Here is an 18,472-nt window from a genome sequence, read left to right as displayed (position 1 = left end):
AGAGGGTTAGTTAGGGGGGTGTCTGGTGTGACCAGGTGTTATCCTAAGCAGAGTGTCGCCACATGAGCTTGACAGGGTTCACCTGTTTGCTTTCCCAGTTAGCACCTACACCTAGCATGTAAAGAGCCTGCCTTCCTGCAATGACTAAGGCCTGGATTCAGTCCTAATACGAGTTGTAGACAATGCGGTTGTTAAATGCAATTTCCGATTGAGCAGCATTTACCGTGAATGTGAACATGAGGACATTGTCTTTAAAGCCCTTGATGGGGTTGACTCAGTAGGATGGAGCACAATACTAGTTTTGGGTGTGATTCCTGCTTGGGCCACATACAGCACATACTTTATACTAAATGTTTGTGTTAACTGTTAGTTACTTTCAAGTGTTCTCACAATCTATAGCTGTTCAGAAAAAAACATGATCTTTACCAATAAATCTTGTTTTTATGTTTTACTTCCTTTACACACAAAAAGTTCATCAGGTTCAATAAAGGTTATATTTACAAGTACAAAATGACGCAAGTCAAACAATGTCCTTATTACATTTATATTAAAAATAGTAAAAAAATATATTGAAGAATATTGATGATTAGTTATTCAGAGCAGGTGCACCTGAGGAAAAAACTGAAGAACAACAGGATGCAGGTAACACGAAGTGAGTTGAAAGACATGGTTGGAGGGGGATGGGTGGCTGGGGTAGTAGCATAGAGAATGATAGAGGCCTCTAGTGGCCAAAAGGCCGTATTAGCATGGGCTGTGCTAGTGAGTGCTTCAACCATTTTAATGTAATCAACTGGGTGGGACTTCCAACTTCATTGGCTGATTTCTCCTGGTGACCCAGTTGGAGTCATGTCTTACTAGGTCATCAGGAGGGATCAGCCAATTGTGAAGAAGACAATTGACTACTTTAAAATGGAGATAACCTCAATGACACTGCCCATGATGTCACAGACGCTAAATGGCACAGTTACAAAGATGAGTCCTCTATCTAACTCTATGGGTAGTAGAGTAGTGTTTGGAGCAAAAAGAAAGCTGATTTAGAGGTTTAGTGTCAGAGGGTATGAAAAGAGCCTGTTGGCTACTATAGCTATACCTGGGTTATTGTTCCAGTGTGGGTGGGACATGTACATTGCTGGCTCCTTATTGGCTCCTGTCTCAGGCTCCGTTACTTCCGTGGGGCCAATCGCCCGTGTCGAACAGGTGTGACACCACATAGTCCTCATACTGTCCGTCGATCAGCTTGGCTGCGTTGTTCCTGGCGAACCAGCAGTCCACGCTCTGACGTCCGCTGTAGATACGCCGGGTCTTCTGGACCACCGGCACTGAACGCCCTTTGACCTTCAGGATGGGTGACCGTGAAGACGTGCTGTGGTCTCCTGTTGCTGTAGCATTGCCAGAAAGCTCTGCGAGTCCCACTTCCTCATACAGGAACTGACCTGGAAGTTGAATCACAGAGGGTCAGAATGGAACAGAACCACAGAGCTATAGGAAAACCAATGGTAATCCTCACTAGGGCCTAATTCCATTTCGGCTCAAGCCCCCTTCCCCCACCTCCCACTAGTAGTTTCTGATACCTACCCAGTAGTCCATGACAGTCATGTGACAGCCCTTTGCTGTTGGAGATGTAAAATCCCAGGTGGTTTCTCTGATAGGGAGCAGGGTTCTTGTACTGATGCACCAGTATGACAAAACTAATGGTTCCTCCTATGGTTACGGTCACGTTGGACTTTCCCACTATCGTCACCGCAAGCCCGCCACTCTCCACGGAGACTGTGGTGTCACAGGGCAGGACCAGGCGGTCCTGTCCATCCAGGATGACCTTCTTGGGGGTGACCTCGATGTAGGAACGTTTAGGTCGGTTCACCACAATGGTAATGGTGCTGAAGTATGTCCTCTGCTGTTTGTGGCTGCCCGCTGGCGCCGGGGCGCCTATCAGCTTACCGTTTACGGTCACACCTAGACTCACATACACACGCACGACCGCACACACAAATAGACCACATGAATCAAATGAAAACACATAACCGAACATCTAACATAAAGTCAGAATCTCTTGAGAGGACAGTCTTACCAGAGTGCTTGTGGTCAGATACCATTCTGAGAATGTGTCCTGGCTCTCCGTTGATGTTGAAACACACAGTCAGTTTACTGAGGGGGAACTCCACCACAAAGTGGGGATCGCCGTCCGCTGTGTCAAGGGAGTTGGTGTGAGAGAGACGGGTTAGAGAGTATTGAATATGAGGAAGTAGTACATCTATGCATACCTGGATTCAAATACATGTGTATTGAAGTATTTGTTATTTAAATAATTGTTTTTGTGTATTTGAGTATTTTCAAATACACACCCAAAACAAGTACTTTTATTTGAGTATCTGAATGGTTATTAAAACCAAATAGTCGACCAAATTGTATTTGAAAGTATTTTAAAATACTTATTTAAATGCTATTTTCAAATACCTGGGTTAAATGCATGGGAGTATGTCTGAGTCAGTGTATTTGACAATCTGAATACTTGTTTGGAAATGTATTGAAAAGTAGATGAAATACATGAAATAGTATTTGAACCCAGGTCTTTTAAATACAAGTTTCTGTATATTTCTGTGGGTGTGAAGCACAAATGACTATACTGTATGTATAATCAGATATCACCACGTACCAGTGTCGGCAGTTAGTTGTCGGCAGTTAGCTGTCGGCAGTTAGCTGTCGGCAGTTTGTTGTTGTAGGCAGTTAGTTGTCGGCAGTTAGCTGTCGGCAGTTAATTTTCGGCAGTTTGTTGTTGTAGGCAGTTAGTTGTCGGCAGTTAGCTGTCGGCAGTTTGTTGTTGTAGGCAGTTAGTTGTCGGCAGTTTGTTGTTGTAGGCAGTTAGTTGTCGGCAGTTAGCTGTCGGCAGTTTGTTGTTGTAGGCAGTTAGTTGTCGGCAGTTAGCTGTCGGCAGTTTGTTGTTGTAGGCAGTTAGTTGTCGGCAGTTAGCTGTCGGCAGTTAGCTGTCGGCAGCTTGTTGTTGTAGGCAGTTAGTTGTCGGCAGTTAGCTGTCGGCAGTTTGTTGTTGTAGGCAGTTAGTTGTCGGCAGTTAGCTGTCGGCAGTTAGCTGTCGGCAGTCTGGACAAGAGGAACACCTATGTAAGAATGCTGTTCATTGATTACAGCTCAGCATTTAACACCATAGTACCCTCATTAAGCTTGAGACGCTGGGTCTCGACCCCGCCCTGTGCAACGGGGTCCTGGACTTTCTGACGGGCCGTCCCCAGGTGGTGAGGGTAGGAAACAACATCGCCTACAGAGAGGAGGTGAGGGCCCTTGGAGTGTGGTGTCAGGAAAATAACCTCAACGTCAACTAAACAAAGGAGATGATCGTGGACTTCAGGAAACAGCAAAGGGAGCACCCCCCTATCCACATCAACGGGACAGTAGTGGAGAAGGTGGAGAGTTTTAAGTTCCTCGGCATACACATCACGGACAAACTGAAATGGTCCACCCACACAGACAGCGTGGTGAAGAAGGCGCAACAGCGCCTCTTCAACCTCAGGAGGCTGAAGAAATTTGGCTTGTCACCAAAAACACTCAAACTTTTACAGATGCACAATCAAAAGCATCCTGTCGGGCTGTATCACCGCCTTGTACGGCAACTGCTCCGCCCACAACCGTAAGGCTCTCCAGAGGGTAGTGAGGTCTGCACAACACATCACCGGGGGCAAACTACCTGCCCTCCAGGACACCTACACCACCCGATGTCACAGGAAGGCCAAAAAGATCATCAAGGGCAACAACCACCCGAGCCACTGCCTGTTCACCCTTCTATCATCCAGAAGGCGAGGTCAGTACAGGTGCATCAAAGCTGGGACTGAGACACTGAAAAACAGCTTCTATCTCAAGGCCATCAGACTGTTAAACAGCCATCACTAACATTGAGTGGCTGCTGCCAACATACTGACTCAATCTCTAGCCACTTCAATAATTAAAAATTGGATGTAATAAATGTATCACTAGTCAGTTTAAACATTGCCACTTTATATCATGTTTACATACCCTACATTACTCATCTCATATGTATATACTGTACTCTATACCATCTACTGCATCTTTCCTATGCCGTTCGGCCATCGCTCATCCATATATTTATATGTACATATTCTTATTAATTCCTCTACACTTGTGTGTATAAGGTAGCTATTGTGAAATTGTTAGATTACTTGTTAGATATTACTGCACGGTCTGAACTAAAAGCACAAGCATTTCGCTACACTCACATTAACATCTGCTAACCAGATGTATGTGACCAATCAAATTTGATTTGATTTGAGTTAGTTGTAGGCAGTTAGTTATTGCAGTTAGTTGTTTCCTGCGTTGAGTGGGCCTGTGAGAGCTGAGCTAAGTAAAGATTCAGGAGATGAGAGAGACACAGTAATGACAGGGTCATAGATATCATCTCACATATCTCCTTTAGTCTACTGACCTCTCTCAGTCTCAGTCTCAGTCTCAGTGTGTGTGTGTACAGTACCTTTCTCCAGTCCCCCTCCCTCTAACAGAGCCTCAGAACCACTAACCTGATGTTTTGGAGATGGTTACAGATTTTCGTGCTGGCCTCTTCACAACTTTACCTATAGACAAAACAGACTTGGATTTGTACAGGTTTTCAGTGGTCCAATACTTCCTCTCATTTTCTATTTGTTGGCGTTGGCATCGATAACAGGACGCATTTGATCAAACGGATTAAGTCAGAAACAAAAGCCTCAATCAAGCCTGCTAACCCGTTGTCTTGGTAATTCTGGAACTCTGTCCGCCTGGCTGGTCTTTCTTCAAGTGCAGGCTCTGGGACGTGTCTTCCTCCCCTTCGGTCTCATCCGACAGGTCATTGTCTGAAGCATCCTTCTTATATGTCTCTGTGGTTACAGGGGTGGGGGTGGGTGTGTCCTCGGCCATGGTTCCGTCGGCCAGCACCTGAGGTTTTTCCACCATCAGGGAGGTGAGGGGCGTGAGGAAGTGATAGGTCAGGGAGAGGTCAGTCGCCTGCTGGGTATGTCCCTCTCTCTCCCTGCTGGTCTGGCTCTTCAGCCTGGACCTCAGCCCCTCCTTCACACTCAGGAAACCCCATACGCGCTCCACGAAATCATCCGCCACTGACCCTGTCGTGCCCGCCCCTGTGACCCCTGACCCCACCCCAGCCGCCGCCTCCTTCACGTGCCTCTCCGTCTCCACCTCCCTTTGCCGTAACGCCACGTCTGTCTCCAGGACGATGCTCTTGTCGCTGTTGCTGGCGGTGACCTGGACGTGCAGGGAGTCTGCACTTTGATTGGTCAATTTGCCGGCGATGACGATCTCTGAGCCGTTGAAATAGTTGGTGAAGAGGTGCTGGGTGACGTACTGGACCGAGTCCTCTGTGTAATTCACCCTGATATCAGAGAGCAGTGGAGTGCCTATTTCATCATAAAACCTAGAGGAAGAGAGAGGGAGGGAGGGACAGAGAGAGAGAGAGAGAGAGAGAGAGAGAGAGAGAGAGAGAGAGAGAGAGAGAGCGCGAGAGAGAGAGAGAGAGAGAGAGAGAGAGAGATATGGAAGAGTGAAAGAGGGAAGTGTTACCATGTTATAATATGTTTTTAATCTAGCACCCAGTAGAGGTCTATACCTCAGCTACTTCACTGCATCATGGACACAAGAATCAAGACATTGTGTGTGCTACTCTCTGATATGCTCTAGGGGCCTCAAGTGTCTGTGTGACTGTGTACACACACTCACCCCCCAGAGATCAGGTTAGGGACGGTGATGTATTAAGGAGAGTATGCCTGCGTCCCAAATGTCACCCTATGGTTCCTGGTCAAACGGAGTGCACTATGTAGGGATTAGGGAATGGGGTGCCATTTTGGACAAAACCTGTGTGTGTTTGTAATCTGTTGGTTTTCCAGCCAGGCCTTGAACCGTAGCACAGTAAACCTCCTCACCTCTTTAACTGTGTGCTGGCTCCACTTGGTTTCGCCTCTGTGATTATCTCAGGAGGCTATCAATTAACCCCTCAGACATACCCAGACGGCCCTTTCACAACACAGTCACACACATTCCTCCCCTCACTACTAAACAAACACTTCAGAAAAGTGTCCGGTAAGAATGTCGCCGAATGTGTGTGTGTTTGGTTTGGTTTGAAAGATTGCAGTTCAAGACTCTGAAGAGCCTTCTCTCAGTATGTGTATCATTTGTTATTCTTTCACTCATTCCAATTCCTTTATCTCACCCCCTGACGTTCTCTATACCATTTGATTATAATGGATTATAATGAATCAATTCTAACCACTTCTGCCTTCCCCTCTGTACTAGCTGTATACTGGACACCTCTCTCTCTCACACACACACACACACACACACACACACACACACACACACACACACACACACACACACACACACACACACACACACACACACACACACACACACACACACACACACACACACACACACACACACACCCTTTGAGCATGGTGCTGGCGTCTGAATCCTCAGGTATCCTCCTCATCATCCCACAGTTTTCCAGGGCCATGCGTTCCAGAAGCCTGTAGTCCACATCGTTCCCCATCCCGATGGTGAACACGCAGAACTGCTCATTCACCGCCGTCCGCGCGTTGCTGAGGATGCTGGGAGACTGCAGCTCGCCCACCGTGGGCCGCCCGTCTGTCAGGAAGATGATGAGAGACACACTGTTGTGGTTGGCGTCCGGATCGGCGTTCAGATAGCCGCTTAGCAATGAGGAGCCCGTCTGTATGCCACTGTTGATGTCGGTGCCTGGTAGAGGAGGGATGGAGAGTGAGATTGATCTTGGGAAATAGTGATTAGTACCAGATATATATGTAACTATGCCTTTAAGCAAGGCATTTAATGGTGACCCTGACCGTGACCCCACTCCCTAGGGCTGTCTCGGGGAAAGTTGGAAATGCAAGAAACACATTTTCATTACACCCTTGAAGAAGTGTGTAACAGGACAAATATAAGCACCCCTAAATGACTCTGATTAGGCCTAGTGGTGAAATAACTCATCTTCCCCTATCCCAGAATGCACTGCTGTGTCTCTATCTCCCTCACCTCCAGTGGGTTGGAGCATGTAGATGAACTTCTTGGCATCTCGGACGTTGAGAGGCGTGACGGGGACCAGGCGGTTGGGCTGCCACACCTTGATACGGTTGGAGAAGCTGACAAAATTAAACCGGTCGCCTGGACGCAGGTCCCTCAGGATAGTGAACAGAGCATCCTTAGTCTGAGAGAGAGGGGCGAGAGAGAGAGAGAGAGAGAGAGAGAGAGAGAGAGAGAGAGAGAGAGAGAGAGAGAGAGAGCGCATTTTTGTTTTACTTTCATCAATAGATCAAATGACATCATTGTAATACCTTTGCCATCGTGCAAAATCATTCTATTCAGTTGTGTTTACACGAGCGAACCAAACAGGCCTGGAAAACTTTGCCCCAACAGGAAGAGACACCTTGTCACACAAAAGGCTATTATAACACACATGGTCATGGTTTCTGTTAGCACCAATACTGTGGTAATCACCAAGATGTAATGTTTTAGTCATGCTTTTTGGGAGCAGTATTGTTGTCATGCTAATAACTCTGTAATGGTTGGACTTAACCTGATGCTGCCACTCAAAGACCCAGCCCTTTGGAACAGCTGTGAGATTCCATTTCCTTGGTCCAGAAACTCTGTGTCTATCACTCCCTCAAACACACACAAATGCACGTAAAACACACACACCACAGCTATTTACCGTATCCATGCTACAGCTTGTTTCTCGACTGTACTGGGGTTTAGAAGTGGCACAGAACGAAAAGCCTACTAAATGAATAGTGAATATGAAATCTGGAGTCGAGTGGGTGTGATAGAGTTAGAGGGGTTACCAGATGCCTATAGACTGTAGGGGGCAAGGGTCAAAGCCATAGACAGACTGAGTGCTCTATTGTAGGGAGAGATCAAAGCCCACTTGTTCACTACAGAGTGGTCCACTCGGGGTGGAGGGGAACGGGGGAGGGATCAAGGGGTGATGATGCTGCCATCTGGAGTGTTTACATTGCGCCAGAGACAATGCCGTCTCTCCTCCATAGCATTCAATTCAATACGACTACAATAGTGAACTTTGAGCATGTTTCCAGCATTTCAGAGTATGCATCAATCAGTTTCTCTTGTCTGTTTTTGCCACTCTAAGTCTTTGGGTTTCTGGATCTGCAGTGGAGCAGCTGCTCAGATGAAGTATCAGATGATACCAGCGGGATTATAACGCGATCACCCAGAAGGAAGGATCTGATTTTGATATTACCAGACCAGTGTGGGAGTATTGCGCCAGAGACCGGAGAGGGGGCGGACTGGGGGTCGTATTCATCATCCGCTGCTACACTAACTCAGGATCTCTCAGGATCTTAACAGCTTGATCACAGAACTGTGAATGACTAAAGTAAAACTGACGTTGACTCCACCTGGAATTTATTAAAACTCACAGATTCCCCATAAGCTATACAGTATATATTTTTGATCATTGTATTCAGAAGGAATCAATGTTTAACAACAACAACAACAAAAGGAGAACGAGAGACCCTATCTGTTGTGATGAGAAGGGTTTGACCGTAACTGGTTACCTGTCTGATCTTGGTCCCCAGCATAGAAGCGCTGGTGTCGATCACGAACACCACGTTCTTGGGCACCACCGGCAGATCCTTTGGGGCGAAGTAGTGCACAAAATGGCCGTTCAGAACCTGAGAGAGAACCAGAGAAAAGTTAGACAGTTCTCAGTAGCCATGAGCAGTAAAACAGAGCCCACCAACACAGTGTCCACAGGGCTGCTGGACTGGCGGTGTGGTTGTAGAGTGACCCGGGAGGGGGTGGATATGGTGCTGGAAAATGTATGTGTTGACGGTGGATGAAGGCTATGGGACCAGGATGTGTGAGAGTGTGTGTGAGAATGAGAGAGATGTGCATTTGTCCTGTTTGATCCTTGATTAATGCATGCAGTTTTCATGTATACTGTGAAGCGGAGATACATAGTTTAACATGTTCATATCTACCATGTCTGGACAGGCCTGGTCACGGCATGACACATTTACACTAATCGCAGGAGCGTTGGATGTGTGTGTGTGTGTGTGTGTGTGTGTGTGTGTGTGTGTGTGTGTGTGTGTGTGTGTGTGTGTGTGTGTGTGTGTGTGTGTGTGTGTGTGTGTGTTTTTGGTGTGTGAAATCTGACCTGTATGTCTCCTATCCCCAGCTCTCTCTCCACGTCATAGTGCACCACAAACTCTCCCAGCATGCCGCTGGTGGTGATCTTAGCCTGCTGAACGATGTTGGGGCTGAAGGTGATCCTACAGAACGTCTTATTTTGTTTGATCACCGTGGAAACAGGAAGAGAAGGCTTGGCTGGTGGGAGGGAAACATTAAGTGTGCGTGAGAAAAAGCTTGGAAGTGTGTGTGTGTGTGTGTGTGTGTGTGTGTGTGTGGGGGGGGGGGGGGGGGGGGGGGGGGGGGGGGGGGGGAGGGTGTGCTGAACTAGAGATGCTCAACATTGCCCATAGGAAGGTTAAATAGATTGGAATCTGTTGGAATCTGAAAATTTGAGCATTGGCCAAGCATTTTCAGAGGTGGCAATATCGCTGCAGAACAATTTCTAATGTTAGATACAGTGCATTAGGAAAGTATTCAGACCCCTTGACTTTTTCCACATTTTGTTACATTCCAGCCTCATTCTATCATTTATTAAATTGTTTTTTCCCTCATCAATCTACACACAATACCCCATAATGACAAAGCAAAAACTGATTTTTAGAAATTATTGTAAAGTTATAAAAAATTAAAAGCTGAAATATCACATTTACATAAGTATTCAGACCCTTTACTCAGTACTTTATTGAAGAACCTTTGGCAGCAATTGTAATCTCGAGTCTTCTTGGGTATGACACTACAAGCTTGGCACACCTGTATTTAGGGAGTTTCTCCCAGTCTTCTCTGCAGATCCTCTCAAGCTCTGTCAGGTTGGATGGGGAGTGTCGCTGCACAGCTATTTTCAGGTCTCTCCAGAGATGTTTGATCGGGTTCAAGTCCAGGCTCTGGCCCGGCCACTCATGGACATTCAGAGATGAAGCCATTCCTGCTTTATCTTGGCTGTGTGCTTAGGGTCATTGTCCTGTTGGAAGGTGAACCTTTGCCCCAGTCTAAGGAACTGAGCACTCTGGAGCAGGTTTTCATCAAGAATCTCTCTGTACTTTGCTCCGTTCATCTTTCCCTCGATCCTGACTAGTCTCCCAATCCCTGCCTCTGAAAAACATCTCACAGCATGATGCCTCCACCACCTTGCTTCACTGTAGGGATGGTGCCAGGTTTCCTCCAGACGTGACGCTTTACTTTCAAAATCTAGTTTCTCATGGTCTGAGAGTCCTTTAGGCGTCTTTTGGCAAAGTCCAAGCAGGATGTCATGTGCCTTTTACTGAGGAGTGGCTTCCGTCGTGCTACAGAGATGGTTGTCCTTCTGGAAGATTCTCCCATCTCCACAGAGGAACTCCTGAGCTGCTCTTGGTTTTTGCTCTGACATGCACTGTCAACTGTGGGACCTTATATAGACAGGTGTGTGCCTTTCCAAATCATGTCCAATCAATGGAATTCACCACATGTGGACTCCAATCAAGTTGTAGAAATATCTCAAGGATGATCAATGGAAACAGGATGTACCTGAGCTCAGCTTGATAGCAAACGGTCTGAATACATATGTAAATAAGGTATTTGTAAAAACCTGCAAACATTTTTAAAAACCTGTTTTCGCTTTGTCATTATGGGGTATTGTGTGTAGATTGAGGAGGAAAAATATGTATTTAATACATTTTACAATAAAGATGTAACGTAACAAAATGTGGAAAAAGTAAAGGGTTCTGAATACTTTCCGAATGCACTGTATATTACACACCTAGTATGGACTAAGCACAGACTCAACACATCCCACACTCAAACTGTACCAGGTGTCTTCGCTGCATTGGCACCACTGGCAACTGCCTTGTTGCTCTTTCCGTTGCGCAGTGGCAGCACCTCCAGGTGGGTGATGGTGGAGTGATCCACAATGGTGACGTCCACACTGAGACGGCTGACCAGCTGCAGAGGTCTCAGGCTGGTCACATGCTCATACCTCCCCAGCCTCCGCTGGAGCAGCTCCTCATAGGTCAGCATGAACATGGCCCGGTTACGACCTGGGATACTGGCCCCCATCCGGAACACCTCCACCTCTGGTGCGCTACTGAGGGAGAAGAGAGGAGGGGAGAAGGAGAGAGAGTTGGGGGAGGGGAGGAATGGAGGAAGAAATAAGAAGAATATAGAGGAAAGAAAAAGGGAGAGAAATAGTTGGGGAAAGAGGAGGAGTAGGGAATGAGTCATTCCAAGTAGTGACATCATCAGTGTGGAAGGGCAGTGACTGCCAGGAGCTGTCCTCACTGGACTCAGCACTGGACTAACCAATAAACATTTCCATTCCTCTCTACATTCCTCTATCTACCTATATATCTCCCGACTTCTTTATTTTCTCCCTCCCATTCTCCTTTATGCTTTCTATCACTCTCCTTCTCTCCCCTCTCTGTGAAAATGTAATACTCTCTATGTAAATCTGATTTCATTTTAAAATTGTCATTTTATGGACTGGCAAGTAGAAGCATGATGTAATTTCTTCCTGTCAGAGACTGGTCACAGATTTATGTGACAATAGTTCTTCATTTCCAGTCTCTGGAGCTATGATCCAGCCCTGCTGCTCAACTCCAGGCAGGTCAGAAACCAATGTTCCGTGGTCAGGCTGGTGTTTGAAGTTGCACTCTAGTCTCCTTTTCACCTCATTTAACACCTGATTTACTTAACAAAAGGCACAGAAGCCTTTCCTCTTTGGTTCTCCATTGCTCCTCTATTGTTCCCAAAAACAAGGTGGAGGCCAATGACAACAGAGGGCATCATCAGATCAACTCATTGAATGGCCTTACTCCATTAAGTTTTCACTTGTGACAAAAAAAAACCCATTTTTTTTTTACCATAAGTGTGTGTAGATTAATATATTTATATGTGGATTTTTGTATTTCAACATGAAAAGTTCAAAAATAGCCGGAGTGCATCTTTAAAATAGGCTTTTATATGGGATATGAACCTGTTTCTACTGGCAGAGTAGTAGCTAGTGATTCTAGAGGACTCCAGAGGTTGTGCTGGCAGACAAGGTTAGACATTGGTGACTGGCCACACACACACACACAAGCACACACACTTTACCTCTGTTCACCTTTCTCCTTGTTCTTGGGTTTGACCTCACCCCCCTTCCCCTGTTTGACCTTCTTCTCCTTGGGCCTGACCTCACTGGGGTAGACACGCCCCCCAATGATCCTGTGTTCAGGGTAGAGGTCAGAGGTTAAGAGTGGAGATGATGATTAGGATCACCCTAGTAAGTAAACCTTCCAGTGCAAAACTCCGTCCAAGAATCATTGGGGAAACCCTAATTTCATTGTGTTAGGCCTATATTACTGTGATACATAAAAGTAAACAGGCAAGCATTTCACAGGCTTCTTCTGAGGCTTCTGGACTATGTCTCTCATGGTCCAGTGAACAATCTAGTAAATGTAGACGAATGAAGGCTTGTGACCACAACACAGTAAATTACCTCTGCACCATTGAACAGTCACAGGCCCCACACTAACCTCTCGCGTAGCAACAGAGCCCTCATAAACCCATACAATGATTGACTGGCCACAATGGCATGCCATGGGAAGAGGGAGAAAATGGCAAACGAGGAGTCACACAACAATAAAGTGAGAAAATAAACAAGATATCAAAATAAATTGAGGGGGAAAGATACATTGTAGTTCACTTGCAACACGTGTACACAATCTGAACCATATTAGACTCAGACTGACATGATCTATTACCCAGAAGCATCTAGGCTACAAGAAAAAAAAAACACCAATGCGCAATTACGCATCTGTTGCGTTTTGGCGCTTACATGGTAAAGTTCGAGACATAGGCGTTCTTGGGGATCAGGAACTGGAACACGCCCTCGGCGGCGGCGGAGTGCCGGTTGAGCATGATGCACGACACCGCCGTGAAGGCGTATCGGGAGATAATGGTGGTCTTCACCGACAGCTCCTGGATATGCGGTTTGGTCTCCTACACGGTTGGACATCAACATGTTAGGGTCATGTTTATTGCTTATACCTTTGGTTTGATTGGTTTGCAATACATTTGGTTAATTTAAATCTGGCAGTGATTGATGTTTTTCATGTCTCGTCGATGGGACAGCACAGCACTGCGTTCACGCACACACACATGCTGCGCATTGGCCACTGTCCTATTCCGTTCATTTCCAATGGCATATCGTTCCAAACTCCTTATCACCACGTTGGCGGGATATCTTTAATATTTTGGATTGTATTTCTGGATAGGACGTCCAGCGATTTCCACGTATCTGCAGTACAGCCCGGTGAGCTTGGCAGGTCTTTGCGTATCACACCCAAGGAGAGTTTTCGAGGATGACAAACTGCAGTGCTGTACTACCCATCCATCTACTCTGCTTTTACACGAAATACTTTTTGTGACATATTCTTCAATTGTTATCAATGAACAACAGTATGCAACATGCAGATCTCTGAGAATGAATGTGGATTATATTTAGTCTACAGTAGCCTAGGCTACACACACAATGACTCAAAAGATGCATAAGGGCAGAAATGTCAAGACATTCAACTTTGTAATCTTTACCTTAGTAAGCATGGATTTCACCTGGCGAGGCACTCTACGGGGAGACTGAAATGGGAAACAAACTAGATTTGTTAAATAGTGCTCCAATGAAGCTCTCAAAATATATATATCAACGTTGCCAAATGAAATAGTTCAGAGTTGAAATGACACTCACAATATCCAAATCAAAGTCGGTCAAGTCGGGAGAAAGATCCTCCTCCATATTAATATCCTCAAACAGTCCAAAAACATACGGATTGTAACACATCAGTAAAGTCAAAAACAGCATGTTTACGTTCATATCCATTTACAGTATTAACTAACAAGAGCCTGCGGGTCGTTCGGATCAGAGTGACCGAATTCTGAGACGATGGATGACTCAGGACACTTGACTCGCAGCGGCACGCCCACCTCTCAGAGTCTTCGACCTCGACTGGATTAGTCGCGTCGGGGCTCCGGGGCCGCGGCTGAGGGAAAAAGCGCCTGACCCGGATCACACACACACAGCTATTACAATGTGTACGCCACTCCAAAGCCCATCAATTACCTCTATAGTCTTCGTTCACTACTCGCCTTGAAGTTGAACCCACTTCCACCCCAACAAATCACTTGGACTTCAAGGGCAATGTGGTTCATTTAGCCATGTGTCACTGTCACGTTTGAACTCTCAAGACGGTTAATTGTTTTGCTTATAAACTGCATTTATAAAAACAAATTGCGTACACTTAAGCAGTATGACACAAAGGCAAAATTATTTAACCTTAAAAGGGCAAACTGGGGTAAATTGAGCAAAACCTCATAATTTCGAAACCGTTTTGTTATCCTTCTGAAAATGTATGACTTTGTCAAGCAACTATTTACAGACAAAAAACACTACTTACTATGATTTCGGTGTCAATATGGAGGAATGGAGGAATGTATACTAGTGGTGTGGCTAAGATGAAAATGTAGACTCAATTGGGCACTTTGTGATAGAAGCACCAAATTTGGCACATAGGTAAATTAATGTACCCTGGAAAGATATAGATATGGAGCCGCCCCAGATTTTGCCCTTGGGGACCTGGCAGCCACTAAAATAAAAAGTTACTCCAAAATATGGGCTAGTAATCTACGCACAACAGTACCGGTACCAGAACGAATCAGTTGGAAAGGGATTTGATTTCTATAGGCGGGCCCATTTTTTTCACAGGACCTCCTGTGTGCACACGCTTGTGCTTGCACAAATTTGTCTAATGGGTGTTATAATAAAGACCATAGGCAGCTTGTGAGTTCAAAGTTTGGGGAAGCTTACAATTTCTCCAATTTATCCTACCATTTCTACCTATCTGTGTGCCAGATTTGATTATTTGAATATGCATATTTTCATGGAACAGTTTCATTTCAATAATAATGTTTTAGTTTAAAAAAATTATTGTCATGTGGTTACTCTTAAAAATCTTAATTAAAATGATACAAATCTAAAAGATAAATTACATTTATGCAAGAGCACCAGAAATTAGCACATGGAACTCAGAGTTAGCCTATCGGCCAATGCAGTAGTAGGCCTGTAACTTCCATCATCAACTAAGTAAAATACATAGGCCTAAAGCCTATGGGGTGGCAGGTAGCCTAGTGGTTAGAGCGTTGGGCCAGTAACCAAAAGATTGCTATATCAAATCCCCGAGCTGACAAGGTAAAAGGCAGTTAACCCACTGTTCCTAGGCTGTTGTTGTAAATAAGAAATTTGTTCTTAACTAACTTGCCTAGTTAAAAAAAAGCAGACAAATAAAAACACAGAAAATATCCTGATTAAAATACAGGTTTCAATCACTTTAATCTCTCTACTCCCTTTCTAATTGTCTTGACTTGAGCTATTGCTAGGGAACTGCAACATTGTATCAACTCAGAAGGTTGGTGTGCTGAGGTCGCACACACTCCCTCAACGCTATTAGGATAGAGAAACAAACATTGACAAAACTCCTAAATGATTCAGCTCAACTTTATTATCCCACCAGGGGGAAATTCATTTGGTCATAATACACAATAGAATTCATTCAAAGTGCTATAGCCACACATTTAAAGTGAAAGTGCAACATACTGTATACTTGAGGAACCAACAGACTGTCTATTATACAACCTAATGGCTGTTGGAATAAAAGAGTCCCCATATCTATCTGTTTTCATTTTCTTTCCGTTTGTCCGGCTGCTGCTGTGACTGAATTTTGAGTGAAGGGGATGAGTACTCTCCTGTTAAATGCTTTCAAGTTTTGTGTACAGGGTGGAAGCTGAATCTTGAACTATATTATACCAATTATTCTACCCGCCGTCTTAATCAAGGGCTGAATCATTTCCAAACATGCATATCACACCAAAGGACAGCACACTCTGCAGGAGATTTATAGAACATTTGTAAGATATGGCGGTTTACATTTAAAATGGTTCAGTTTGGGTAAAAAAAAAACATTCTCTGTTGGTTATTTTTATTTGTATTTATTTAACTAGGCAAGTCAGTTAAGAACAAAATCCTATTTACAATGACAGCCTAAACCTAACCCAGAAGTGGCTGGGCCAATTGTCAACCGCCCTATGAGACTCCCAATCACAGCCTGGAATCAAACCAGGGTCAGTAATGACACCTCTAGCACTGAGATGTAGTGCCTTAGACCGCTGTGCCACTCTGGAGCCCTACGCTATGAAAGAAACCAAAACCTGATTCTCACAAGTGTAGCAGGTTGTGAATTTTGCTAACAACATTCCACTCCGAGAATGAGAACCGTAAATGACTGTAATGCATGCATTAAGAGTAATGAATGTAACCAAATGACGGGGATAAACACTACATTTACTAGGTCTACTGGTTACATACAGCGAGGGAAAAAAGTATTTGATCCCCTGCTGATTTTGTACGTTTGCCCACTGACAAAGAAATTAGCAGTCTATAATTTTAATGGTAGGTTTATTTGAACAGTGAGAGACAGAATAACAAAACAAAATCCAGAAAAACGCATGTCAAAAATGTTATAAATTGATTTGCATTTTAATGAGGGAAATAAGTATTTGACCCCTCTCAATCAGAAAGATTTCTGGCTCCCAGGTGTCTTTTATACAGGTAACGAGCTGAGATTAGGAGCACACTCTTAAAGGGAGTGCTCCTAATCTCAGTTTGTTACCTGTATAAAAAAAACAGTGTTTTTCTGTCTCTTTCTCAAGTGCTTTTTATCCTCGAACAATTTGCATTGACATTTCTGAATCAGTGGAAAACATTTCCGAACGCATTTCAGCGGACATTGAAGTAGAACTTCGATGGTGAAATAAACCTGTATATTCTTGACATTTATTCCTTAGGTTCATGTTTATTTTTTTGGATCACACAGTTCCTCTGTAGTTCTACAGGAGTCGTGGCTGAAGAACTGGTCACGTCAGATAGAGTGGTTCATCTCCCAGTACAGCCAGCCAGTACCTGGCAGGGGATGAGTAGTCCACTCTGGTCGGTATACAGAGGGAAGTCAGGCTCAGAGCTCTGATTTTCATTAAACTGTCAGACAAGCAAAAGCCCCCCATGGTCAGGGAGCGCTGTAAAACATGGAAGAGGCCAGGAATTGGAGCATGTGAAGGCACCCCCACGGGGCAAGTGGCATTTGACCTCAGAAGACCAGATGGCAGCAGCCATGACCATCCTGTGTCTTTTTGATTGATCATGTGAATGAACTGTGTCTACCAGGGTTGGGGTCAATTCCATTTTAAATCAGTCGATTCAGGGAGTTAACTGAAATTCCAATTCCAATTCCAACTTCAATTTATCTCACAGAAGGCAGTAAGGAAAGTTGAAAATGAAATGGAATTTCAGTTTACTTTCTGAATTGACTCAATTTAAAAGGAATTGACCACAACACCGATGCTCCTAATTAAATCAAACGATAAGATCAGATTACTATTTTAATTCACATTTAAATATAATTATAAAATTGTGGTGTGTGTTTTTTTAATTGAGATTTCTTTATTGGAAAATACTAATGTATATGTACATTTTCAAACATTTGTGTACTGTATAATACTGGGAGAAAAAAAATAAATATATATAGTAGCATTTTATATTGCTATGTTACAGTGGTGCATGTCCGAGACAGAGGTCTGGATGGTAAGGTGTGTCCTCTCAGATGTAGTAGTCTCAGCACCACACAGCACCACACTCAAAAACTAAACCCAGCTGCATGATTCCCCCAGAGAGCTTGCGAGAGACTCCCTATGATTGGTCAATTAATAATTCAGGAACAGTGTTTCCACCTTAAAGGAATAATCCACTCAAAAACGATTTTAAAAAATGCATTAGTCCGCTGTTGATACAGTCCCAAAGTGTTTTGCATGTCAGCAGTCAAGCGATTTGCATTATCATGATGATGTGGCAAGTTACAATGTGCTTTTTGAAAGTCCCATATCTTGAAAACTTGATTGCTCACATGCAAAACATTTTGGGACTGTATCAACAGTGGACTACAAATACCAAAATATTGTTTTTTAGTGGATTATTCCTTTAATGCAGTGTACACCCAGCATGGTGCCAAAGGTCCATTTTTCCCCTCTATTTCTGTTTTTGTTCTATTGTTATTGCACAGCAAAAAGGGAATTGACGTGACCTCACAGTGATTGCCATGCAAAATGGCCAAATATGGCGCCAAATGGAATGTTTGAACTCTGTCTAAAGTCCAAACGTTAGCTCCACTGCACGTGGCCAATCCACAGGTATTATTATGATCACATAGAGAGAGGAAACTACTGCTACAGCATGCCAGCA

At 44.4% G+C, this 18,472-nt stretch overlaps 1 protein-coding gene across 2 annotated transcripts; it reads right to left on the bottom strand.

The window, feature by feature from the left end:
• Window positions 1–425: 425 nt before the first annotated feature.
• Window positions 426–14,115, bottom strand: LOC115180313 (inter-alpha-trypsin inhibitor heavy chain H5). Of its 2 annotated transcripts, none has more exons than XM_029742313.1 (14): window positions 13,877–14,115; window positions 13,723–13,767; window positions 12,968–13,131; window positions 12,244–12,354; window positions 10,962–11,236; window positions 9,206–9,375; window positions 8,604–8,720; window positions 7,066–7,237; window positions 6,456–6,768; window positions 4,746–5,428; window positions 4,542–4,595; window positions 2,069–2,185; window positions 1,576–1,953; window positions 426–1,433 (listed from the first exon to the last, which is right to left on the bottom strand). In XM_029742313.1, exons 1-14 carry the CDS (start codon window positions 14,006–14,008, stop codon window positions 1,153–1,155), a joined length of 3,012 nt encoding a protein of 1,003 aa, XP_029598173.1. In that variant the 5' UTR covers window positions 14,009–14,115; the 3' UTR covers window positions 426–1,152. The 2 variants fall into 2 exon arrangements, with proteins under 2 accessions (XP_029598173.1, XP_029598174.1); XM_029742314.1 differs by having other exon boundaries at window positions 10,962–11,233.
• Window positions 14,116–18,472: the final 4,357 nt, after the last annotated feature.

The sequence above is a fragment of the Salmo trutta genome, chromosome 40 (genome assembly GCF_901001165.1).
Source record: "Salmo trutta chromosome 40, fSalTru1.1, whole genome shotgun sequence".
In the NCBI taxonomy this organism is placed as follows: Eukaryota; Metazoa; Chordata; class Actinopteri; order Salmoniformes; family Salmonidae; genus Salmo; species Salmo trutta.
Note: the sequence above shows the minus strand (reverse complement) of the source record. Positions and strands in the feature narration are given on the sequence as shown.

Bases quoted from the DNA above. Each gene is read 5' to 3' on its own strand.
- LOC115180313 (XM_029742313.1), bottom strand. From the start codon at position 14,008: ATGGATATGAACGTAAACATGCTGTTTTTGACTTTACTGATGTGTTAC. The intron at 9,376-10,961 runs GTACAGTTTGAG...CCCTCCCACCAG, and splicing joins CAATGCAGCGAAGACACCTG to CCAAGCCTTCTCTTCCTGTT. The intron at 1,954-2,068 runs GTAAGACTGTCC...ATGTGAGTCTAG, and splicing joins ATCTGACCACAAGCACTCTG to GTGTGACCGTAAACGGTAAG.